The sequence below is a fragment of the Sciurus carolinensis genome, chromosome 2, assembly GCF_902686445.1.
Source record: "Sciurus carolinensis chromosome 2, mSciCar1.2, whole genome shotgun sequence".
In the NCBI taxonomy this organism is placed as follows: domain Eukaryota; kingdom Metazoa; phylum Chordata; class Mammalia; order Rodentia; family Sciuridae; genus Sciurus; species Sciurus carolinensis.
Genome location: NC_062214.1, coordinates 109,242,441 through 109,268,409, shown reverse-complemented (window position 1 = coordinate 109,268,409; position 25,969 = coordinate 109,242,441). Strand labels below are relative to the sequence as shown.

At 38.0% G+C, this 25,969-nt stretch overlaps 2 protein-coding genes across 9 annotated transcripts; one reads left to right on the top strand and one right to left on the bottom strand.

Moving 5' to 3' along the window:
- Positions 1 to 238: 238 nt before the first annotated feature.
- On the bottom strand, positions 239 to 3,289 carry Lcmt2 (leucine carboxyl methyltransferase 2). The gene has a single exon (XM_047539476.1). It carries the CDS (start codon positions 3,200 to 3,202, stop codon positions 1,145 to 1,147), a length of 2,058 nt encoding a protein of 685 aa, XP_047395432.1. The 5' UTR covers positions 3,203 to 3,289; the 3' UTR covers positions 239 to 1,144.
- Positions 3,045 to 25,895, top strand: Adal (adenosine deaminase like). 8 transcript variants are annotated; one of them, XM_047539478.1, is made up of 12 exons: positions 3,050 to 3,568; positions 4,508 to 4,612; positions 8,354 to 8,585; positions 8,811 to 8,941; positions 9,609 to 9,669; positions 13,497 to 13,584; positions 13,967 to 14,048; positions 16,515 to 16,641; positions 18,093 to 18,173; positions 19,635 to 19,773; positions 21,798 to 21,898; positions 22,383 to 25,895. In XM_047539478.1, exons 3-12 carry the CDS (start codon positions 8,523 to 8,525, stop codon positions 22,575 to 22,577), a joined length of 1,068 nt encoding a protein of 355 aa, XP_047395434.1. In that variant the 5' UTR covers positions 3,050 to 3,568; positions 4,508 to 4,612; positions 8,354 to 8,522; the 3' UTR covers positions 22,578 to 25,895. The 8 variants fall into 8 exon arrangements, with proteins under 8 accessions (XP_047395441.1, XP_047395439.1, XP_047395434.1 ...); XM_047539479.1 differs by having other exon boundaries at positions 4,508 to 5,091; XM_047539480.1 differs by lacking the exon at positions 4,508 to 4,612.
- Positions 25,896 to 25,969: the final 74 nt, after the last annotated feature.

Sequence of the window (25,969 nt, the reverse complement as noted above, 5' to 3'; positions counted from 1 at the left end):
CGATTTAATCTTAATTTGATTAAATAGCTACATGCTGCTAATAGCTACTATAATGGGCAGTGCAGTTCCTAAGCCTGAAGAGGTTAAGGAAAAGGATCAACTACTAAAATTTGTAGTGATGCAGAATTAGAGCTCTACCTTACAGGACAGAACTATAGTGCAATAGAATTTAAGACTTTGAAGAATGTTGATGGCATCAATCCATAGACCAGCAGCGGAAGGGCTGGGAATACCCTGATTCACTCTTCCTGCCCCTATTCCCCTCTTGTAGTGCCTCTAGTAGAACTCAACCAAAAACTAGAGTTGATTGATGCAGTCCATCAAAGTAAGGTGCTTTGGGCACAGAACATAGGGATGGATGGACAGTGAAAGGTAGAGTAGAACAAAACATTATTATGCCATGTACAATATGAATTGAGTCATCAAATATCTGGTTTATTGGCACTTATAAATCTAAATAAATATAAAATAAGTAGCAAAAAATAAATTAAAACATGGTTTTCAATAGTCATACAATGCTTCTTGTTAAAGCTGTTGAGTGGCACTTAAAAGCACAATACCTTAACAAAACTTCAACTGTCTTCACTTAGATTTCATACGCAAATAATTAAGTTAATGCCATGTTCTTCATGTTCCTTCCACTATATTCAACTTTATTTCTTACCAAGAATCTGTGTGTAACTTTTTCTAAGGTACATTCTCAAGTCACAAGACCTAGGTTTGGGAAATTTTATACTTGCCTTAGTATGAAGGCCACTAAAACTCAATAAATGGCTAAACTTAGATTTGAAGATGGTAAAAGTCCAATAAACAGGATACATGAATGCAAAAGTCCTTGCTCTAGGACTGTATGATTGTTCTAACTATATCATCTCTCTGATTGTTGGTATGTATTTTAATACCCTTTTTCACATTTTTTTTTTGGTGCTGGAGATTTAAACCCAGGGCCTTGGGCTTGGGAGGCAAGCACTCTACCAACTGAGCTATATCCCCAGCCCCTTTTTCACTTTCTTAAAACTCCTTTGGAGCTAAGGAGAAAAACAAAAAAGGAGGAAGAAGCAGCAATATCTAGAGCCAGATTCAAGTCCAATTTGTGGAAACCTTTATTGTCTAGTGAGTTCTGAATATATCAAGAGTTCAGTCTTTACTGCCCAACAATTAAAGAAGAAAGGTCTAATGTCACTGTATGGGGGTTGAAATAAGTGCCAAAGGAAAAGCAGTTCCCCCCACCTCCAAGGAGCAAGAGTTGTTGCTCTTCAGGAAGGAGGATGCTGGTATGGTTGTGTAACATTAGTGGCCGCGGCACACATGTTGTGTCAATCTGATACTCAGAGCTCGATCTTGTAGTCAAATTGATAACAGTCACTCCCGGGATTAAGGAAGAATGAATCCAGACCCCTCCCACCAGTAGCAGCTTTCCATTGAGTATATGAGCTGTGTGGGAGTATCTTGGGGTAATGGGAGGCTGGATATCTATTGATTCCCAAAGAAATCCATAAGAGATTGGCCTCAGAAAGAGTACAGAGTTCAATGGCTCCTCAGAAGCCCCAAGACCTCCAGCAATAAGGGCTCCCCCTTGCCAACTGCAGGCACTGTGGGAATGCCTAGCTTCAGGTGCTGCCCCCTCCACTGGGATCCTGACCCAAGTCATTGTCCCTACATGCAGGAAATGCCAGTTACTCAGTACAGGTTCTAGCACACTTCGACCCCCATACACAAACAAATATTTCTGATTCTGATAGGACACTTCAGTTGTTGAATGCCGCCAACAAGACAAAGTGAAATCTTCTGGATCTGCCTTTGTTACTGTCACATTCAGGCTCTCAGTGCTATTATCTTCATTCTTAAATAAATGAATCTGTAGAGGGCCCAAGGCTGGACTTACTGGGGATAGTCTCCCTCCCAGAACCAGAACCTGAGTATCTGAAAGTCTTGTCATGGTGTGATAAAGACGTCCATCCCACTGGGTTCCAGTCCCCCAACTGTCTATTTGGAACCCTTTCCATTCAGAGTCACAATTTCTTGAGAGCAAGTGAAATTTGCTCACTCGGCAGTGCCGCCTCTCCTGTTCTCCAAAGCCTCCTGCACTGAGAATAAGGCCCCAGCTCAGGAGGACAGAGGCATGGCCATATGCCTTAAGGGTTGGGCCCTGATTGTCACTAGAGACTATTCTGGCACTGAAGACTCCTGAAGGCGAAGCAGGGTCTACCTGAGGAAATGCCTCTGAGGGTGGAAACACCAGAGTCTGGGACAGGGTGTCTCCCCTAGAAGCTGCCAAAACGAAATAGTGGGCACACTTGAGATGCCACTCCTCAAACTCATCAAAGGTTTCAAGATTTTCCATTCGCCGGCGTTCCTCTGCGGGGAGAAAGCGGTGATAGAATTCATTCATATCCATGGCACTGCAGGCAGTCCAGCCAGCTTGAAGGAAGCGGAACCGCTGGGACTCCACGTCTGGAAAGCGGTCCAGACCATGAAGGGGAGAATTCAGCTGCTGAAAGTGTTGCAGCATGAAGTGCCCAAATGCATCCTGAGGCTTCATTTGCTCATAGATCACGAAAAGGGCATCAGGAAAACGCCGGGCTGCCCACGTGATCAGGGATGCAGCACTATCCGGCTCGAGGTAGGTCAGCACCGCCTCAGCCAGGAGCAGAGTGGGTGAGGCCACGTCCAGGCCCGCGGCCGCCAGGGCCTCATCCAATTCCTGGATCTGCTGTAGGTCCAAGCCCAGAATGCAGTAGTCCACGCTCTGAAAGCACAGCACAGACGCTGGACCGCCCCTCTGGAACGGCCCAGTTAACGCGCACAGTTCCTGTGTCTCTGCAATTCTCTCGGCTTTGCGCCACGCCACATTCGGGAAATCCACCTCCCATACTGCAGCCCTGGTCAGGAGGCCAGCAGTTTTGAGGCAAAAGTATAGCGAGTCAGAACCCGCGCCCAAAGACAAAATCTGGGCGCGAGGTGCCTCGGGGCACGCACGCGTTCGCTTCAGGAAGGCGTGCACGCAGTGCCGCACAGCGCGCGCGCGGACGTAGTAACCTCTGTGAATAAGCGGCGCGCGGCGCGCGGTCCCCGGAACCAACAGCGCAGCGAAGGGGTCCTGCACGTACCCGCGCGCAGCCAGGGAACTCTTGCTGAGACCGCTGCTGTCATTGGTACTCTGTACTGCTCCCGCCCGCCGCTCCCGGCTCCGCGGGCCCATGGCCAGGAGAAACTCAGGAACGGCGTCCGTCACAGTCGTGAACCGCCCGGCTGTTCGCCTATACGGATCTCACGTTCCTCCGTATGGAAAAACTACCCCTCCTCCTGGTCACCCCGCCCGTGTGCGAGTTACGTCACTTCCGGGAAGAGTGCGATTCTCCAATCAGGATTGAGGAGGGTGTTACTTGTCCTAAAGTTCAACTGCGAATGACCTTTCTTTGATTCTCCGGATTACGTTTCCTCAAGAAGACATCTTGCTACCTCTGTGACAACGTGTGTAGGGGAGCTCGGGCTGTCACTTTTCTTCAACGCTTTCAGTCTGATGGGAAGCTTATCTAGGCCCTAATAGTTGAGGCATCTGTCAGAGGTGAGTGTGGGAACTGACGACCTGACTTCCTTGAATGGCGAAGGAAGGGTTTAGTAGGGACCAAGAAGGGGTCAGCACCACGGACCTTTAGAGAGCAAGAAGTCGTTTCTTGAATGCTATTAATAGTTGCTAATTTATTTAATGCTTTCGTCGTACAAAAGAGAATCTGTTTAAAATCAGGCCAGATGGAATGTGAAGAAACAGACCTTTACAGATAATTTATAAGTATTTATGATAACTATCCCCAACAGATATATATTATTGATTATCTTGTATTCTTGTGCGAGGTTAAGAATGAGTAAAAGACTCACCTTCTGTTTCTCATCTGTAAAATGTTACTCTCCTTCACTTCCAAAATTCTGTAGTTCTAAAGTGATGTTGAATATGTCCGTGAAAGGTAATGGAAGAGAGTTGATTATTCCCTGTGACATGTTATGAGCCTGCTTTTAAGGAGGAAATTCAGGCTGTATTCTAAAATAAAGTTTCCAAATTGGGTGCCTAGCAGTCACCAATAAGAAACTGCTTTCAGAGATATTTAGGAAATTTACAATTCATCAATTTTGTGCCTGGCTGAAATACAGAAGGAAATCAGGATGACTTTAATTGTATCTACCTCCAAGCAGTACCGCATAATGGTTAAGAGCATGAGTTTGGAGTCCAGCTAATTTGGATACTAAAGTCAATAAAAAACTTAGATCAGGATGAAGATTTAGTAATTGAAAAATATAATTTAGCTCTGGTGCTTAAGAGCTTATTGATGACCTTAGGGAGAAACAGCTTCTGTGGCACAATCAGGGTAGAATCCATGTCTCAGGAATAAGAGATAAGTCAATGGAGGCATCTAAGTTAAATTATGCTTTCAAGGAGCTTAGTTCAGAAGAAGAAAAGAGTGTAGTAGCTAATGAAGAAAGTGAGATAAGAGTTTTGTTTTGTTTTCAGGTGGAAGCAAATACATGCTGCACACGCATGTTATTCTCCTGAAGGAAATCAGCCAGTGGAGAGGGAGAAGTTGAAGGAACTGAAAAATGAGAAGATAACTCACTGGTGGAGTAACAACTTGGAATAGATAGGAAGTGGGACCCAGGAAACATTAGCATTTTTCTCTGACTCAAAAGAATATGGATAAATATTAGTTTAGAAGTAGATTAAGGCAAAGAAAAATAGAAGGAATTCATACTTAATGTTTTCTATTTTCTCTGTAAAGTTGGTGGCAGGGTTATCAGTTTAGCATAAGTCAGTTGGATCTGGTGGAATACTTGAGTTTAGAGTTGCCTCTGAAGGGACTGAGAGAAGGACTCATTTAAGTATTCTGATTCTTTGGAGTCTCATCTTTAAAATGAGAAGTTTAAGTGCTGCTCTTGAGGTATCTCAGTGTTGATTTAGGCCAGTTGGGAGAGAAAAAGAATAATTGAAGGACAAAAAAAAGAAAAAAAGTAGGGACTAGGGTTGTGACTCAGTGGTAGAGTACTTGCCTAGCATGTGTGAGGCACTGGGCAATTCTCAGCACCATAGAATAAATAAAGGTACTGTGTCCATTTACAACTAAAAAAAATTTTAAAAGAAAGCACTGTAGAAATAAATTTATTTAATGACAATTTAGTAAAATATAGATGTCATGTTTAAACTACTTTTTGCTCTTTTTTGCAAAGAGCAGAGCAAGAAAAAATATGTAAGAAGAAAGAAAATGGAGTAAAATTTGTGATATGGGTACCTTATGAGTGTTTATTTTTAATCTCAGTTTATGTTTATGTAAAATAGGGATAATAATACCTAGTGAGTTGTGAGGATTTAAAAGAATTTTCTAAGATACTTAACACAGTGATTGTCTCATAGTAAGTGCATAATAAATAGTAACAAATATTTTTATTAATCTGAGTTCCCTTTTTGGGAGGGATGACAATATGAAAAAAGTTCCCTGGGAGACAGATTTGGTTCTGGTACTACTCTAACTCAATTAAATACCACTAATGTAGAAAGAACTTACACCAGTGTTCATTGCCTTTTGGATTCTCACCCCTACCCCAGTTTCTTCTGACCCATACAAAAATCAGCCCAGGAAGCATGGATTTGGCAGGACTTGGTATTGTTGGGAAGCAGCATTTTAGGCAAGGAACAGCATGACTATTTGGGTGACTTTCAGGTTTCCATAGATTGACATTGAGTGGGCCAGTAAATTTGCTTACAACTAAAGGTCAGTCAGGGGTACAGTTTGAGTGGGTTACAAAATAAGTTCAGTATCCTGGAATAGAGTTGAAAGTGTATATAGAAAGCTGGCCAACTGTTAGATTTGTTGTAGGCTTGCATTATAAAATGAATGAAGTGCCTTTTTAGGCTGTCATTCTATTGTCTAAACATAAAATTCCCCTTGCAATTCATGATACTAAAGCTAAAAATAATGCTGGGGCGCAGTGGTGCTCATATATAATCCCAGCAGCTTGGGAAACTGAGGCAGGAAGATTGCAAGTTCAAAGCCAGCTTCAGCAAAGGTGAGGCACAAAGCAACTCAGCAAGACCCTGTCTCTAATTAAAATACAAACTAGGGCTGGGGATGTGGCCCAGTGGTTGAGTGCCTCTGAATTCAATCCCTGGTACACACACACACACACACACAAAAATAATAATAATAATAATAAAATAATCACATACTTTTCGTAAGAACTTCAGGTTACACAAAAATATATATAAGGTAAACAAAAGTAAAATACTCTCTCCCAACCTTTCCCATTCCCAGCCTACTTTCTAGTGGTAACAGTGTGTTTTAGGCATAAAGATACAAATAAAAATTCTTGCGTCTATATATGAATGTATGTATATATGTACACATACATACATATTTACATTTTGTTAATAGATGTCATCTTCCTAAATAATCCATTACATTTTGAAAGTGACACTGTCATAGAAATCTTTGCATATAGTCATAGATATTCAGTCGATGGATATATAATTTAGTCAGTACCAAACTGGTAACATTTAGGTTAGTTCTAGTTTTTTGCTGCTGTAAACTATGCTATAAGAAAATACTTGTACATCTTATAAGATACAGGATATATTCCTATAAGTGAAATTAAAGGGTCAAAAATATGTGGATTTTTTTTGTTTTGTTTTTACATTGACAGATATTGCCACATTGTTTTTTAAAGACTAGCAAATTCTGTTCCTACCAGACTTTTTACTCATACCTTTACCAACATTGAGTATTATTCTTCTGGGATTCAGATTTTTTTCTTTTTTTTTTGGTTATTTTTACAAGTTAAGTTTTCCACATGAATTTTAAAATAATTTTTTTAGGAATTTTTTGTGGGGAGTATTTTGATTAATATTTACTTTATACCTGTTGAGCTTTCCTAATCTTAAATCTGAAATGCCCCAATATCTAAAACTTTTTGAGCATTGACCATGCTGCAAGTAGAAAATTTCACACCATAAAACTTTGTTTCATGCAAAAAATTATTTAAAATATTGTATAAAATTACCTCTAGGCCCTGTGTGAAACATGTATGTGAAACAAACATTCCAAACTCTAAAAACAATTCTGGTCCCAAGCATTTTGGATAACAGATATATAACCTGTAAGTCAGTTTGTGGTAAATTGACTTTACCTATGCAAGAGTAGGTATGATTTTGCACTTTAATGAAACAGTTTACCTTATTAATCCTTACAGTTGTCAGTAGCTATTTTTACAAATAAGGAAAATAAAGCTATGAGGAATAAGTAACAGGTCTTACAACTACTAGAATGCAGCACTGGTAAAAGGACAAACACCAATCCAAAAGCATCTCTGCTTTTCCTTTGTATATTTTAAACAATTAAAAATACAAATTTCCCAAAGGACTTAAAAGCAGAATACTACAAAGATGCAGCCACATCAATGTTCATAGCTGCTCAATTCACAATAGCCAGATTGTGGAACCAACCTAGATGCCCTTCAATTGATGAATGGATAAAGAAGCTGTGGTATATTTATACAATGGAATATTACTCAACCATAAAGAATAATAAAATTATGGCATTTGCAGGCAAATGGATGAAACTGGAGAATATCATGCTAAGTGAGATAAGCCAATCTCAAAAAAACAAAGGATGAATGATCTCGCTGATAAGTGGATGATGACACATAATGGGGGAGGCAAGAATGGAGGAAGGAGGGACTGTATAGAGGGAAAAGAGGGGTGGGAGGGGTGGGAGGGTAGGGGGAAAAATAACAGAATGAATCAAACACCATTACCCTGTGTAAATGTATGATTACATAAATGGTATGCCTTTACTCCATGTACAAACAGAGAATCAACATGTATCCCATTTGTTTACAATAAAAAAAATATATATATATATATATATATATATATATATAAAATACAAATTTGCTGGGCATACTGGTGCATGCCTGTAATCCCAGTGGCTTGGGAGGCTGAGGCAGGAGGATCACAAGTTCAAAGCCAGCCTCAGCAACTTGGCAAGGCCCTAAGCAACTCAGTGACACCCTGTCTCTAAATAAAATACAAAAATGGGCTGGAAATGTGGCTCAGTAGTTGAGTGCCCTGGGTTCAATCCCCAATACAAAAACAAAAACAACCAGATTTCAGGTTTTAATACGCCTCTTACTAACTTGAGACCTTTTCCTATTTTTTGTTTGATTAATTACTGCTTACCAATCATTTCTCCACTTCAGATACATTTAAGTTAGCTTTGTAGGGGCTTTTGCCTTTTAAAGAATGTATTAGCAAAATTCTGTCCTTTGCTTATATATCAGCATCTGAAAATGTTCACATTTGTTAAAATAGGTAAAATTGAGACCAGAGCTACATGTAGAGTCAATATTATAAAAATGCATGGAAGTAAAGCATTCTGAAGAAAATCTAGAACCACAGAATTTATCAGCTGAAATACAATGTATTGTTCAAACCAAGAGTAAGAGTGGAGAAGAATTATTTGTTTTCTCGTGCTAAAATCATGGAGGTAGAAGAACATCAGCAGCCACGGAAGACCAGCTTTTACTCAGAATTGCCAAAAGTGGTGAGAATTCTTGAATGGTTACTCATTATAATGACTTTTATGCTGTTTCTTTCCACAAAAGAAAAGTAAATTTCATGGGTAGAATTTATAAACTTTGCAAGTTATATAGCTAACTCTAATAGGCAATTTGTTTAATTCAAACTACAAACATCTAGTACCTAGTATGATGCTGTGCAACCAGTGAATACTTGATAAGTTCTTACTGATTGTATTCTCTTGTTTTAGGAACTTCATGCCCACTTGAATGGATCCATTAGTTCTACTACCATGAGGAAATTAATAGCCAAGAAGCCAAATCTTAAAATCCATGATCAAATGACTATGATTGACAAGGGAAAGAAAAGAACTCTAGAAGAGTGAGTTTGGGGAAGTTGTGGAAATACTTCTCTCTTTTTTTGGCATTAGGGATTGAACCCATGGGCACTTAACCATTGAACCGGTTCTTTTTTGTATTTTTATTTAGAGACAGAGTCTTACTGAGTTACTTAGGGCCTCACTAAGTTGCTGAGGCTGGCTTTGAACTAATGATCCTCCTGCCTCAGCCTCCCAAACCACTGGGATTACAGGTGTGTGCCACCATGCCTGGCTGCTGTTTCTTCTCTTTTTTTTAATCAGTATTTTCAGATTGTAATAATTTAATACATAAGACTTCAGTCTTTTAGTAGTTAAAAGAAATAGGGTAGTCATCTGGCACTGGGAATACAACATAGCATTTTTTCAACTGTCAGACTATTGACAGTATTTTTGATGATTTGTGTTATTTATGAATTATACTGTATTGGAATATTCTTCAGACTTGAAAGTAAAGGCAGCAGAGGCAAGGTTAGAGAATAAGGTTTTATTTTCAGTCATTTGATTATCTTGCTAGATATATGTAATTTTTGAAAAACCAATTCTACAGTTCTTTGTAAATCTAAATATATACTTACTGTTAGCCTAAAATCTATTTATTAATTCAGCTTAGGAAATTTCTTAAGTGACAAGTTTTTTGTGACTAGGATGTTAAAACTTTTCATATTGCAGGTGTTTCCAGATGTTTCAAATTATCCATCAACTTACTACTAGCCCTGAAGATATTCTCATGGTGAGACATGAACGAATTTTTATAATGATTTAAAAATTATTAACTAATCTATGCTCTTCTGTGGTTGAACATGACCTTTTGCTTTCATCAAGAGTCTGATGAAAAATGTCTTCTTTTTTTATGACCACTCTTTTTAAAACCAGTTTTAAGAAACTTTCCTAAGAGCTAATGTTAAAAAGAAAAACAAAAACAAAAACAAAAAAAACTGTTTAATGTAAAAGATATGAGGAAAGAACCAAGATCAGCATTTTCTATTGGTTAGGACACACTATGGAGGAGAAAATCTGGTCCAGTTTTCCATATATAACATATCATGTGAAATATTTGACCTCAGATAGCAGTGCTCTTGGTAAGACTTATCTATATTCTGGAGGAGATTTTTCATTGCCTAGGTGGACATTGTAGACAATGAAATTCATGAAGTACTTAGAGATTGAGTGATTAATCCTTAGAGAAATTGTGCCCTCCCTTGGGATGATGAACTAAAGGATACCACTGTGTTCTCTCTGAAGTGTCATGATACTAGAGTCTGACAGGGAAGACTAGCTTATGTATCATTGATCTGACCAATATGACATTTTATTTGATTTTTTCAAAACATTTTTTTATTTGTTCTTTTTAGGTATACCATGATAACATTTTAAAATAATCTCTTTATAAGTGAAGAGAAGCAAAATCTTTTCAGTGTTCTTAACCATTGAGGAAAAAATGGGGCTTGGGATGTAGCTCAGAGATGAATGTTTGCCTAGTGTATGTGAGGCCTGAATTTGATCCTTAACACTGCAAGCAAAAAGAAAAGAATGAATGGAAAAAAGAAAGAAAAAAAGTAAGAAGTATACTACATTTCTAGAGAAACATTTTCCTTCTTGGCCAAGACTGATTTTCATGTTAAGTAGTATGTACATTAACTACCTTTTAGAGGAGAGTTAACTTTAATAGTTAAGTTCAGCAGAAGTTGACTGAGTACCTACAGTGTTCTAGACACTATGCCAAAGACTTGGAGATATAAAGATAGATACAGCCTCTATTCCTAAGGAATTTATAGTCAGGTTGGAGAGACAGACCCATCAGTAGAATTCAATATAACATGGTAAGCTCTGTGTTCAAGATATACACAGGTATTTATAGGAACTCAAGGAACATTCTCTAATTAGCCACTCAACAGATACCTTTTTTTTTAAGTTTTTTTTTTTAAGTTGTAGATGGACACAATACCTGTATTTTTATGTATTTATTTTTATGTGGTGCTGAGGATTGAACCCAGTGCCTTACATGTGCTAGGCAAGCACTCTACCACTGAGCCACATTCCCTGCCCTTAACAGATCTCTGAACACCGCTAGGAATGTCTGCCATAGAGACTTAGGTTTCACTTTGTTCTCAGTATTTCAGACAAAGTGATGTAATTTTAGATTCTGAGAGCTTCATACTTCATTGGTATAATAATGTCATTCTTATCACTTCATTAATTTCAAAATGAAAGTAGGTAAAATCTCTTAAATGAGGTGAGATTCTGAGCATTAGGCTTAGTGCTACTGGAATGAGCACAGGTGGTGGTAGATAACAGTGAGATACCCAAATAATAGTTGAAACATCTGTGAGAGTAAGCCAAAACATTGTTTGCTTGTAAATGTGGCACTAAGAGGGGGAATCACTTAAAACTGTAGTCAAGGTGACCTAGGTAGAATGTCAAAGAGAGGATGAAATGTAGCTGGAAACAATATTCCTTATTATGTGTGCCAGCACTTCTTTCTGAAGTAGGTATTTTTATTGTTCCCTTGTTACAGGTGAAAAATGATCTTGAAGAGGTTAAATGGGGATTGGGTGAATAGTTCAATGATAGAGTACACACTTAGTTTACACAGGACTCTGGGTTCACTCCCCAGCACTACCCCGCTCCCCCCCAAAAAGAGATTAAGTGAACTTGTTCAGGGTCTCACACAGAGAATAAGTAGCAGAACTGACTGTCAGTGATTGATTCCAGAGCCCATAAGCTTTCCCATTCAGGAGCTTAACTAATTGTGATATACTCTATCCGGAGAAAGAACTGGAAAAGATATTCTCAGTCCAGAGAGAGGAAAGCCCAAAAAAGAGAAGAGTTGCTCTCAGTACCTACGTCAAGGAACAGAAGGGGCTAAATCTGGCAGATAACAGTGTGGATCCCAGGGAAGGGTTCTTGAATGTGGGTTAGGGATGATTCCATAGGCCTCACTGGGTCTTGATAAATCTTCCTTACTTTGTTCTTATCACATACCTGCCAGCATCCTTTTCATTAATCATTTGTTTTCATATATAACAAAATACTCAGAAAAGGAGGGGTTTGTATAGTGACTGTGATCACTTTAGTCACTGGAAGGGACTGCTGTTTCAAACCCTCATTCAGCCCAACCCTTCATTCTCTAACAGGCTTCTGTGTCAGTCTCAAGTTAGCTGGGGTAGGATGGGTTGGTTCCTCTGGGTCTCTTCAGTTCTGGAGTAGTGATAAGATCCAGCTTGCAAAGATGAGACCCACATGTTGATGGTGCCATTGGCAGCAAGATGGAGGTCACCATAGGGTCAGGTGCCAGCAGTGAAGGCTTGGAGGCTGCAGGGTTATACCCAGTAGCGGAGGTAGCAGTGGCATCTTACAGGGTATAGAAGTGGTACATGATTTTGAATGCTGTAGTGTTGTCTTAAGCTGGGTAGTCTCAAGTGTGGTTTTCCATACCTCCTGGTGAATCTGAACTCCCCATCCATTTACATTATAATGAATTCCTTTTTGGCTTTAGTGAGAAATTTTTTAAAAAATGTCCCAGACCTTGGACTTCTAGGAATTCAGTAAGGTAGTACCATACCATTAGACACTGCACAACCAGTCAACCCTGTTCCTTTGTTAGGACTCTGGACTTCTTGCTTATATGCACATAGTCAAAGCAGATTAAGATTAGGATACCAACTGAAGGGCTAACTAAGGCAGGCTGGTCATAGCATCCTCAGCCTGGTCTATTTTCATCTAGATTAGATTTTCCTTAGGATTTATGGTAGAAAAGGAAAACATGTTTTCAGTACTTTTTGGTTGTTAAAATTTATACAATATTAGATACTATTTTGCTTTTAGTAATAACCCAATATCTGTGCCTAAATTTTCCTAAATACTTTGGGGGACAATTTAACCCTGCCAGAATTTATAGAAAAATACAACTCATTCCCAAATAACATGAAAAGGGGTCGGGGACATGGTTCAGTGGTGAAGTGCTTGCGTGGCATATGTGAAGTCCTGGGTTTGATCCTCAGCACCAAAAAAAAAAAGAGTAAGGGTTTATTTGTTTATTTCTATATATACATTTCTTAGCACTATACCGACATGGATGATTCCAGTTGTTTTTGCCTCATTTCTTTGTTTTATCAGTTTGCCATTAGGAACACTAGGAAATAGAGGAATGGTTAAAAGTACAGGAGAATGTGACTGATGTGAAGATTTGGATTTAATGTGGGAATGAGAGGAATGATGGGAGATGTTTGGAAATGTTGCAGCTATCATGGTTTTTTTTCTCTTGTTACCAGGGACTGAACCCATGGGTCCTGAGCCACTGAGCCACATTCCCAGCTCTTTTTATTTTTTATTCTGAGATAGGGCTCACTAGGCTGCTTACAGCTTTGCTGTATTGCTGAGGCTGGCTTCAAACCTGTGATCCTCCTACCTCAGCCATCTAAGCAGCTGGGATTATGTGCCACCACACCTGGTCACAAATCACATTCAATAAATGAAATAAAGTTGTACAACTTAGCACTTCCACTGTGACCATTGCTCTAGCATTAATGATGTTGTGTACATTGCCTTTATTATCAGGTCACAAAAGATGTCATTAAAGAGTTTGCAGATGATGGTGTCAAGTACCTGGAACTGAGAAGCACACCTAGAAGAGAAAATGATACTGGTAGAATTTAATTCCTTCTCAGTGAACATACTATCCCTTTTCCCATGTGCTTTGATCATTCGTGTGTTTAGAAGTTGGGAGCATGAAGCACTAACTTTTACACTATTGTCTATTTTCATGGAGACCTTTCTGCCTCACCAGGGCCAAGTGAGGCAGAATATCATGGTGGGGAGCATATGATGGAGCAGAACTACTTACCTCATGATAGCTGGGATGTGGGAAGAGAGAGAAAACAGGGTCCCTGTATATATCCCAGGGGCTTAGCCCTTAGTGACCTATTTCCTTCAATTAGGCCCTGCCTCCTAAGGTTCTACCACTTTCAAATAGTGCTGTTTTTTCTCTTTCATTTTTCTACTATTACTTTCCTATGTGTTCTTTCCAGGAATGACTAAAAAGACCTACGTGGAATCCATACTTGAGGGTATAAAACAGTCCAAACAAGAAAATTTAGACATTGATGTTAGGTAAGAAGATTGTACCTTAGTAGTTAGCCATTAAAAACAAACAAACAAACAAACAAAAACAGTAGAATGTGATTTTTTTCTACATCATTACATAAATGTTATGGATTTTTACAAAATTAGCCATCAACTGATTTCTACCTATAAGAGAAAAAAATAGAATCAAGAACCCTATTGTTTAAGATGAGAATACAATTCTGAATTTATTCATGTGGCAGTAGAATTCTGAATTCTGAGTATTTTTACTTGAGTGGAGTATGGCTTCTCATTGCTGTTAAACTTTTTAGGGAACTTTTTTTTTTTGGCAGCAGGTGGTATCAGGGATTGAACTCAGGGACACTCAACCACTGAGCCACATCCCCAGCCCTGTTTTGTATTTTATTTAGAGAACAGGGTGTCACTAAATTGCTTTAGCACCTCGCTTTTGCTGAGGCTAGCTTTAAACTCATGATCCTCCTACCTCAGCCTCCTGAGCCACTGGGATTATAGGCATGTGACACCATGCCCAGTTTAAGTGGATTTCTTACCATGGCCTCCATGGTCCCTGTGATCTGATTGCCTCTGTTATTTAACAGCTCATCTAGACCAGTTATCCTCAGTTACTACACACTGGTCTGTACTCTGTTCTTAAAATAAGCCAAAACTATCCCACTTACCACCTTGTACTTCCTGCCACTTTCCCCTCCATCGTATCCTTGCACAGCAGGCTTTTTCACATTATTTTTAGGTCTCAATTTGGCTGTCACTTCCTCAGAACAGCCTTCCTTAGCACTTTAAGTGCACCTCCCAACATACACACACACAAATTCTCTAGTCACCATCTGTTTCCTTTATGGCATTCCTTTTATAAGAGATACAGAATTATCTTCTGTTATTTGTGTACATATACCCACCCACCAGAATTTAAGTTCAGAGAGGCCAGAGACTTTATCTTTAGTTCACCACTATGTCTCCAGTACTTTGAACAGCAGGCAGATAGTAGGGACTCAGTAAGTCCTTGAGTGAAGAAAAAAGGCAAGTTAGCTAGGTAGTTTCAGGCTGTAAGATCTCTAAAAAATTAAACTTAACTAGACTAAAAGCCCAATAAAAGACCAAGCAGAAGACAAGACTAAAATACAAATGGTCACTAAATATATAGAAAATATTTAATCTCATTAATCAGATAGTTTTAAAAGGAGGGATCACAGTTTTGTTTTAGTAGTTTAAAAAAAGAACCAATGTTTGTTAAGTTATACACTACTGTTGTATAATATACCATATGTAATTAATAAAATCTCTTTAATGAGCAGTGTGTATCAAGATTTTTGAAGGTTTTTCCTCTGATCAGTAGTGAATCATAAAACAAACAGATCTGGAAATGGATTGTAAGGAAATAGATTAATTTATGCATAAGACTATTATAGTATTTATAACAAAAAAAGAAAATATCCTAAAATATCCAGCAATCAGAGGTCAATTACATTATGGTATGTTAATATGATTTATACTATTTTCTAGCATTACTCAGTGGCATAGGAAATTGAATGAAGGAAAAGACCCTGTGTTTTCTATACAGTTGATCCAAATTTTGTAAATAAATGAACAAATGCTAGAGGAATTTATTTTGTGAATAAATAAATTAATAAATGCTGAAGAAAATCACAAAAATAAAGCAGGGGTTCTTTGGGTATTTAAGTCCTATAGAATTCCAACTAATATATGAAGAATGAGTTTGTATCAAATATTTAATATATTTTACAATTAGAATTGTATTAATTTTGTAATCCCTAATGAAATAATGAATCTGTCTTCCTGAGAAAATACTACCAGTGATTTATTCTTGCCAAAAGATTGAATCTATTCTGATTAAACCTCTAGACTAGATCCAATTATCAGTTTATAGGAAGTAGAAGAGACAGGAGAACATGTTAACACCGGATATAATCAACAAAATGAACAACATGATTTTCTTCAATAAATAGCAAGAAAAGAAGTGGGGTTGGAAATGGGGGAAGGAGAGGAATGAGTGGCTGTAGATTAGAAAAAAGAGAGAGATACATTGACTAAATCAAGATGTAGACCTTATTTGGGTTCTGTATCAAGAAATTGTTAAAGCAGGGCTGGGGATATAATGCACTAGATAGAATGCATACCTCACATGCACAAGGCCCATGGATTCCATCCCCAGCACCACAAAAAAAAAAAAAAAAAAAAAAAAAAATCTGTTAAAACAAACTATAAAAAATCAAATAATAAACAAAACAAGTGAGACAATTAGAAATTTGAACACTAACTAGATATTTGATGCTATTTAAGAATTCACATCTCATTCTCCCTGGTAAAGTAAAATGTCATGTTGTCTAGATGCAGGGTTTGCTTTTCCTAGTAAGCTGTATTACATGTGGCTTGCTCTACCTGTCCAGCCACACCAGAGTTGTTTTTTTTTCATTTACACCACTATAATTTTCATCTATTTTTCTTATATTAAAGATACTTGATGGCAATTGACAGAAGAGGTGGCCCTTTAGTAGCCAAGGAGACTGTTAAACTTGCTGAAGAGTTCTTCCTTTCTACTGAGGATACAGTTCTTGGCCTTGACCTCAGTGGAGACCCTACTGTAAGTTTTTCTAAATGTATTTTATTTCTTAAAGGTAGAATCATTCAGTGAGGTAAGGATTAACTTGGAGCATCCTACCTTTTCTAGAGAGTCCACCCCATACTCTGTGAATGAAGCTTTGTTCTGCCTTGGATGATGAATGTCTAGATAGAACAGCTATTCTCAACAAATTTCTATGAAAGAATTAAGCATCCTTAATTTTTTTTTTTGCCTCATTATGTAACCATTTTCTCCATTCTTTAAAGATGGTGCACAACTATTACCAGCTCATATGCATGGAATATAAGTTAGTTCCTTAGGTACAGGGGATGAATGTCTTAGAGTATTAAGGCTTAATTATTCTCATAGAATCCCCAGATAAGAAAAGTTGTCCTGAGTTGCTTGAGTGAAAGATTCAAGCAGACATTTGTTTTGACATTTTGGGCCAGATAATTCTATGTTGTGGGGGTTGCCCTGTGCCTTATAGGATGTTTAGTAGCATCCCTGACCTCTACCTACTACATGCCAGTAACAACCTCCCATGTGGCAACCAAAAATATCTCCAGTAATTGCCAGATGTTCTCTGGAGAGCAAGATTGTCTAGCTGAAAACCCCTGAATGATTAGAGTGTTCAGTGAAACTAGTTCTAATGACTTTGTCTAAACGTGGACTATTCTGCGTCTTGGTTTTTTTGGGGGGTACCGGGGATTGAACTCAGGGGCACTTGACTACTGAGCCACATCCTCAGCCCTGTTTTGTATAATTCTCCTGCCTTAGCCTCCCAAGCCACTGGGATTACAGGTGTGCACCATCACACCCAACTTGCATCTTATTTTCTTTCTTTCTTTCTTTTTTTTAAAGTAATGTTAGTTATATATTTATTTGTGCAACTATTTGCTTCCTGTTTCCTCAGCAGTCAGACAGGTGGCTCCTAACAGGCAGAGGCCTGGCTATACACCTGCCTTGTCCCTACCCCAGCATGGGTCACAGGCCTCACATGTAATAAGCCAAAGGGGGACCTTTATTTTATTCATTTATTTATATGTGGTGCTGAGAATTGAACCCAGGGCCTCACACATGCTAGGCAAGCGCTCTGCCACTGAGCCACAACCCCGCCCTGCATCTTATTTTCATTTAACAGTTTTTTGGTAATCATAAAATGTTCCTGTATCAAGTGAGTTCTGAACACTACATATTTAGATATCTTTCCAAAAATAAAATGAGTTAACTGCCATATCTAGTCTAGCTGATTGACGTCAGGTTCACTGATTTAGGCTTAAGATTCTTGAGGGCAGGGACTGTGCCTTTGTCAGCTTTGTATTCCTCAAAGTGTATAGCACATTGTAGGTGTTCTATAAAATGTGCAAATTGGTCTGCCATTTTTTTATTTATTTGTTTAATGGGACAGAATATCCAGTTCCTCAGTTTGCCTAGAATTCTCATGTATCCTCATTTTAACTTTTATCTTCAAGATAGGACAAGCAAAAGATTTCTTGGAACCTCTTTTAGAAGCTAAAAAAACAGGTCTGAAGTTGGCATTGCATCTTTCAGAGGTAAATAATATTGTCTTAAGTGAAAGAGGGCAGATTCTAACAGAATATAATAGTTATTTTTGAGTAAAAATAAACCTGGCTTAGAAAAAACATTTTTGAAGGGGGAATGTACAAATATTTTTAGTTACAGATTTTTTTTTTTTGATACTAGAGATTGAACCCGTGGGTACTTAACCACTGAGCCATTTCCCCAGCCCTTTTTTTAAGTTTTAAGACAGGTCTCAATAAGTTGCTTAGGGCCTTGCTTAGTTGCTGAGGCTGGCCTTGAACTTGTGATCCTCCTGCCTCAGCCTCCTGAGCCACTGGGATTACAGGCATGTGCCACCATGCCCAGCCTTGAAATATTTTAAAATGTAAATTAAAACGGTAAGGGCCAGGTGTGGTGGTAGGCACCTGGCTAAAGTTTCTGTCTGAGGTATACCTTAGATTCTATTGCTCTTCTTGTTTGAATTGTAACATTTCATTTAAAAATGTTCCAATCATTTACCTTTTGGGCCTTTGGGTTATCTAGGAGATAAAGAGTACAGCTGGATATTTTCATGGTAATTGTGGTAGTGAGCTTTGTCAAAATAAAACAGGAGCACATTATGTGTGAGATGTCTGGGCCCTGGAGTCAGATGGAGTTAGATTTTACCCTTAATCTCCACCATACATTAGCTCTAGAACCTTGAACAACTTTTTAAAAATACTTTATATTTTTAACTATAAAAGTTTTATGTACCTGAAGAAATTTCAAGTACAGGGAAGTATAATCAGAAGGAAAAAAATTTAAATGGAAAGTCCCCTTCCTATTTCAATTCTGTTCCCCAGAGTTAATGCTGTTAACAGTTTTGTTTTTATATTTTTCTAAGTCTTTTTGATTATCTTGGAACACATAGACACAACACAAAACACACATGCATATAGAGTTAGGTATTTTGTTTTTTGAAATTATCTTTTCTGAGTTTTAATGTCTTCATCTTAACACTTTGTAATATTCTTAAAGAATTGATGTGGAAAGGCATAAAGCAAGTTCATAGTTAGTTTAAGTTTATTGTTATTACTGAAATGAATATAGAATAGTATTGAGGAATGAATAAGATAAAAGGAAGAAGGGGTTCTGAATGTAGCTCAGTATACTGTAGAGTACCAGGCCCTGCATTCAGTCTCAGCACCAAAAACAAAAACAAAAAACAATAAAGAGGAGAGCTGGAAAGATATTAATAGTTCAACTATCTGTGTTAACTACACAGAGGAACAGAGTATGCACTGTAGAAAAAAAAAAGCTTGTAAGAACAACTGAAAGGGGGCAGGGGTTGTGGCTCAGTGGTAGAGTGCTTGCCTAGCATGTGTGAGGCACTGGGTTCAATTCTCAGCATCACATATAAATGAATGAATAAAATAAAGGTCCATCAACATCTAAAAACATTTTAAAAAAAGAACTGAAAAGATCATTTATCCCTTTGTTTCACTTTTCTGAAGATTCCAAACCAAAATAAAGAAACACAAATGCTCCTGGATCTGCTTCCTGACAGAATTGGGCATGGAACATTTCTCAATTCCTCTGAGGAAGGATCCCTTGATCTGGTGGACTTTGTGAGGCAACACCGGATACCACTGGGTAAGGCTTAGGTTTCAGGTCTCCCAGATAACTCTCTGGCTTTTCTTCTCTCATCCCCCAGATTGCAAACCATAAATGGAAAAGTAGTGTTCTGAAATTATAAATACCATATAGAATTCAAAGATGCATTGGATATGTGTTTTCTGAGCCTCATTTAAGTGAGTTTTAACTCCTGTTAGAATGTAAGCTCCATGAAAGTGGGTCCCTCTCTGTCTTGTTCACACTATAACCTTCAGTAAGTATTTTTTGAAGGACTAAGGGTCACCAGGATTTTGAAAATAGCTTTTATGAAATTGACATGTAATGAAAATATGTAACATTTATTTAAAAACTAATTATGGAAAATTCAAATATATGTATTTTTTTTTCAATTGCAGAGCTTTTATTTAGGGTTTGATTAAATTTGCAACAAGTTAATTTAAAATATGAACACGTTTTTTTAAGTAGCATGAATTAAACATAAAACAAAATTAAGCATGCATCACAAATCACCTTGCTAACCTGTCTTACTAATGCATAGAAATCATAGTATAAAGAGTCCAACAACATCAAAATTTTTTTCTATTCAACTACATAAAATATTTTTTAATCTAATTTTATTTTATTTTTTTTAAATTTATTTTTATTGTAACAAATGGGATACATGTTGTTTCTGTTTGTACATGGAGTAACAGTATACCATTTGCGTAATCATACATTTACATAGGGTAATGATGTGTTTTGATTCATTCTGTTATTTTTTCCTTCCCCCCACCCCTCCCCCCCCTTTTCCCACTATACAGTCCCTCAATCTCAAATATATATTTTTATATGTCTCTTGACCTTACATACTTGGTGGATGTATTTATGAAGTGCCTACTTTATTGTTATTGCTCTTAATTGCTTATAATATAGCAATAAACAAAACAGGCAGGGTTTCCTTCTCAAGTAAATCATTCTAGTGGAGAACAGATAGTAAACAAATACAAGGGAAAATATCACTGTTATCGTCTATGAAGAAAATTAAACTGGCTGATAAAATAGTGATCAGATAACCACTTTTTTGGTGGTCAGGGAAGATCTTTCTGAAGAAGGCAAGAAGTGAATGCCTACAAATCATTTTACTGAATGGTCAATTTACTAAATTTACAAATCCATCAGTTTACTAAAACCTTTGATGGATACTTTTTTAATTATTTGGAGTTTTTAGCAATTCATAGTGAGTTTTTCTTTTTACTAAGATTTTTAAATATCCACAAAAGTAGAGAGAATGGAAACCTCTTTCATAATGATCTTATTTGGTATGGTGGCCCAGCTCTACCCCCAGCTAAGTGAGGGGGCATCACCTGGACTTGATGGACCTGTACTGAGGCTCCTTTATCCAAGTGAGCAGATGCCAGCAGTCAAGTCAGTGAAGTATTTTACTCTGGCTGAGGAGCCAAGTACAGTGTTTCAAGGTAGGAATTTTGTTAGTAGCACAACAAATTCTTAAGATGAACTTACCCAGAAGTAGCAGGCAGTGAATGGATGGTCCGGGTAAGGGTGTTCAGGAGTTTTCTTAGAAGCCATGGGAAAAATATATGACTCACTCTTGCCTCTTTATAGTGCTGTAACACTCAAGCAGTGTTAAAAAAGGTTTCCTTACCTTTGTTTGGTCTCTACTATAAGACTAGGAGGAACTACAATAACCCTTCAAAAAACCTTCTGCTCTACTGTCATAATGTTCATCATGACTAGCTTATAACATTCTTCTTTCCTCTTCATTTTGGTAAAGAAAGGGAATCATGTGGCTGTGAAGAGAATATTAACTCCTTGCCTGGTATAGTTTCTGCCATACTTACAGCACATACTTCCTGTACAACTACATTAATTGAACTATAAATTTTTATATCACACATAAGAAAAGGTCAGTTTTGTAGAATAATAAAACTACTGCAAACCAACATGGTTTGTAAAGGTTTCTCACCAGTTTTCTTGGTGAGCACTGAATGAGTTTACTTACCTGCTTTAAATGAGGTTTTTTTTCCTTTCCCCCTTCCATCTAGAACTGTGTTTGACCTCAAACATCAAAAGTCAGACAGTTCCATCTTATGACCAGCATCATTTTGGATTCTGGTACAGCATTGCTCATCCTTCTGTGATCTGTGTAAGGTGTTTTGTCTGAAGTATTTTGCTTTTTTTTTTTTTTTTTTTTTAAGTAAGTTGCTTTTAAGTGCCTGAGGGGAATGCCTGAGTAAAAGTATTAAGAGGGGATTGGTCCTTGAGAGGCTGCAAAGGGCCAGAATGACTCTGGTTTGGTTCTAAAGGAAGGGGTCCTGGACAATACCTGGGGAATTAAAAAAAAAAAAAATACTGATCCTCAGCACCTATCCCATGAGATTCTGCAGTAAGTCCTAGTCATGAACATGTTTTAAAAATTCCTGAGCTGATTTTAATATGCAGCCAAGGTTGAAACACTGTTCCAGTTAAACAAGACTCTTTATAGATATGCATATATGCATTTATAGGCTCCTGTTTAGACTGTTGAAAGCACCATGGTAAATAGGAAAAATAAAATCTAAAGAAAAAAGTTATTTTTTTAAAAAGTATTTTCCTTACTCATTTTGAAACATTCTTATTTATATTGACAGACTGATGATAAGGGTGTTTTTGCAACATACCTTTCTCAAGAGTACCAACTGGCTGCTGAAACATTTAATTTGACCCAGTCTCAGGTGTGGGATCTGTCTTATGAATCCATCAGCTACATCTTTGCTTCTGACAGCACCAGATCTGAATTGAGAAAGAAGTGGAATCATCTGAAGCCCAGAGTGTTACACTTTTGAGCTGTAAAAAGATGAACTACTTTTGGAGATGGGGGGTGGGTGGGTTCTGGGGACCAAACCCAGGGCTTCATGCATGCCAGGCAATCCTCTACCACTGAGCCAAATCCTCAGCCGAAGGTGAACTACTTTTGTATATGTTTCAAACAAGATCTTTCTGCTATGTCCCACTTAGTAAATTGTCTACCACTTCCTTTAAAGCATAGCAAATTTATGGGCTTTATCACCAGGACCTTACACATGGCAAGTACTCAGTAAATACATCTTAAACTGACTAGTAGTGACTTGTCATGGCTTCCTGGCTGCCAAGCCATGGCTTCCTGGCTGCCAAGCCGCAACTAGCCATTGGTCCCTGCCGAGAAGCAGCAGGGGAGCAGTGGAGTGGCAGAGCAGCAGCCCAGGCCAGATGGAATGCAGGAGGCAAGCATTGGCCATGGCTGCGCAGAGACTACCACACTGCCGTGGGCCTGAAGTGCAGAGGACCTGAACCAGGATGGACCAGTGCCACAGGCATGCCACTGACCTGTCATCCCACCACAGCTTGACCCCCAACAGTGCAGACACCCACCCCATGGGGCTCCACAGGGTTTCACAGGGTGTTGTTCCAGGACCTCTGCCCCTACTGAGCATGTGCAATTCGCTGACCTCAAACCTCCTGCTTCCCAAAAAGTGGGGAGAAAATGGAAGCAAGGCAAACCTAATGGAATTCAGGGATAACCAACAGTGTTAGTACTTTTCCAAATCCTAATTAGCATAATTTTGAACCAATAACAAACAGTACTTTTTCAAACCCTAATTAGCATAAGTTTAGACCAATAGTGTTGAACCAAGTGCTATATAAACCCCTAGACAAGCACACTCAGATGAACTAGAACCTGCTATCTGGTCCTCTTACACTGCAGCGTTCTGTTCCTATTTTCTTCAGTAAATCCTACTCTTATACCCACTCATCCTGGTCTGTGCAATTCATTCTTTGAACCATAAGACAAGAATCCAGAAACAAGAAGAAATTGGTGGTGAGCTGCTGAGGTCTCCTTCAACACTGGAGGGCATGGCCCATCATTAAGAGCTACAACACTTCTTGGCTGCCGAGACCTGTATCCTTATGCAGACTCACCAGCAGAAGCAGAGAAACTCCAGTCTCACCTGTCAGCAGAAGTAGGGAATCGAGTTTCATTTCAAAACTCTGCTGTTAGTAGGCCTTGAGGTCTTAATGGCTTACCTCCATGCTCCTTCTAATAGGAAGGAACTAGAGTTTTTGCTAAGTAAATTTCCAATTCCACTAAGTGATTTTTTTTTCCTCATTAGCAGTTATGGAACTTCAGGGAAATCACAGTAATTTCTCATTAGGAAAAGTTTTGGAAATACTAGCCTAAGGTAAGGAGAAAGGGGAAACACATGATCACCAAGATCTTTAAGCATCTAGCTTTTGACAGTAGCTCTATTATGTTGTGCTAACTTTAATTAGACTCCCCTCATTTGCTTTAACTCTCCTAAGTATGATCCCCCAAAACTGTTGATACCAGGCCACACTGGACACCCTAGGTTTGTGTGAATGCCCAATAGTCAGGGTTCATCCACTTTGGGGATCCTAGTGACAAAGCTAGCTGCTGAAATCTGATTTTGCCCTTCTTATGATTGTCCTTGTCAATACTTGAGAGGGATTAAAGTCTTTGCTCCAATGTAAGAGAGAATAGTTGACTGAGGAGTGAGAAGTAAACTGCTGCAGCTTGTATTTAAATCAGTTTCTGTCACTTGAGCTTTTTCTTGTGCAAGTTGCCAGGATTTCCACCTTACTACTCAACATTTTCCTCAATTCAAAAGTTATTTTCAATAGTGGTAATGTTGTGGTTACTAGAATTCTTTGGGTCTCCTATGATCCATCCCCTACACAATGGACACCTGCGCAGACTTACATAAACTCACATATCATGGCTCCTTTAGCTGAAGACAAGGGACAACTAAGATCAATTCTGAATGGTAAGATAATTCATTAGATACCAAAGTATGTTTGAATTGCTTTGCTCGTTAGGTTGTACATTTTCCCCTGGTATGAGGAAAGAAAGGCTGATGACATCCCTAATTTCAATTACTAAGGGTTTCTAATAAGCTTGCTTTCTTTTCGGGAATAGGGTAGAGGGAAGACCTTAGGTTTTTGACATTCTTAGATGTATTTGTAACCTTACCTAGCATTATATTATTCTTTACCCCCATTCACTCAGATATTGCATAGTTAAAAAAATGATTTATCCATAAAATGTGAATGTTTTAGTCTATAAAATGTTCTAAAACAAGACTTAATGACATGAAAGTATACATAATATATTCAGTGAAACTGGCATAGACAATTTTGTAGTCCATGTTTTGTTTAATATATATGTGTGTGTATGTATATGTGTGTATATAGATAGATAGATAGATAACACTAGTGGGACAAATGATTTTAATTTATTAACTTTTTTGTGAAGTCGTTTTCACAATATAAAAGTCATGCTAGCCTTAACTGGGGGTAGGAGCATGAGGACAGCATAAGTTTTCCTGTGTGAAGTTTCAAAATTTAAAATATGTGGATTGGCTGACAGAATTTATGAGAATCTGCAGCTATCATCAAATTGAAAAGTATTGAATGTTTTCCTCTAAAGATTGTGAACAAATAAAGGGTATATGCTCTCTCTAATCACTGCTTTTCAGTTCTGAAGTAGAGATCCTAGTTAGTGCAATAGGAAAGAAAAAGAAATAAAAGAGGGAAGATTAGAATGGAAAAAGGAAAGATCTCTATTAACAGATAACATGATTATTTACATAGAAGATTTCAAGGAATCTACCAAGAACAAGTAGAACTTAAAAATGAATCAGCAAGGTCCCAGAGGATATGAGATAATTATATAAAAATTAAAGGCTTATAAAAAGGCTATGGTAGAAAATGTACAAATGAGCCTGGAATACCTTGTTGCATCAAAAAATAAGGTGCACACCTGTACCCTGTGACTCGAGGGGCTGAGGCAGGAGAATCCCAAGTGCAAAGCCAGCCTCAGCAAAAGCAAGATACTAAGCAACTCAATGAGACCCTCTCTAAATAAAATACAAAATAGGGCTGGGAATGTGTCTCAGTGGTCAAGTGCCCCTGAGTTCAATCCCGGGTACCCAAAAATAAGTGCACAAAGGACAAAAGAACATAAGTGTAAATCTGAAGAAATACTAGCGAAATCTGGAACAATTTGAGCATCAAAATAAATGACAGTGATAGGTTTTTAACTCCTTAAAGTAAGAATCCATGAGTTCATACTAATAAAAATAAGGAGAAAAGGGAATATTTCCTTACAGTACACTAATATATATATATATATATATATATATATATATATATAATTTTTTTTAAATGATGGAGTTAGAAA

Bases quoted from the DNA above. Each gene is read 5' to 3' on its own strand.
- Lcmt2 (XM_047539476.1), bottom strand. From the start codon at position 3,202: ATGGGCCCGCGGAGCCGGGAGCGGCGGGCGGGAGCAGTACAGAGTACC.
- Adal (XM_047539480.1), top strand. From the start codon at position 8,523: ATGGAGGTAGAAGAACATCAGCAGCCACGGAAGACCAGCTTTTACTCA. The intron at 9,670-13,496 runs GTGAGACATGAA...CTTTATTATCAG, and splicing joins GCCCTGAAGATATTCTCATG to GTCACAAAAGATGTCATTAA. The intron at 19,774-21,797 runs GTAAGGCTTAGG...CCTTCCATCTAG, and splicing joins GCAACACCGGATACCACTGG to AACTGTGTTTGACCTCAAAC.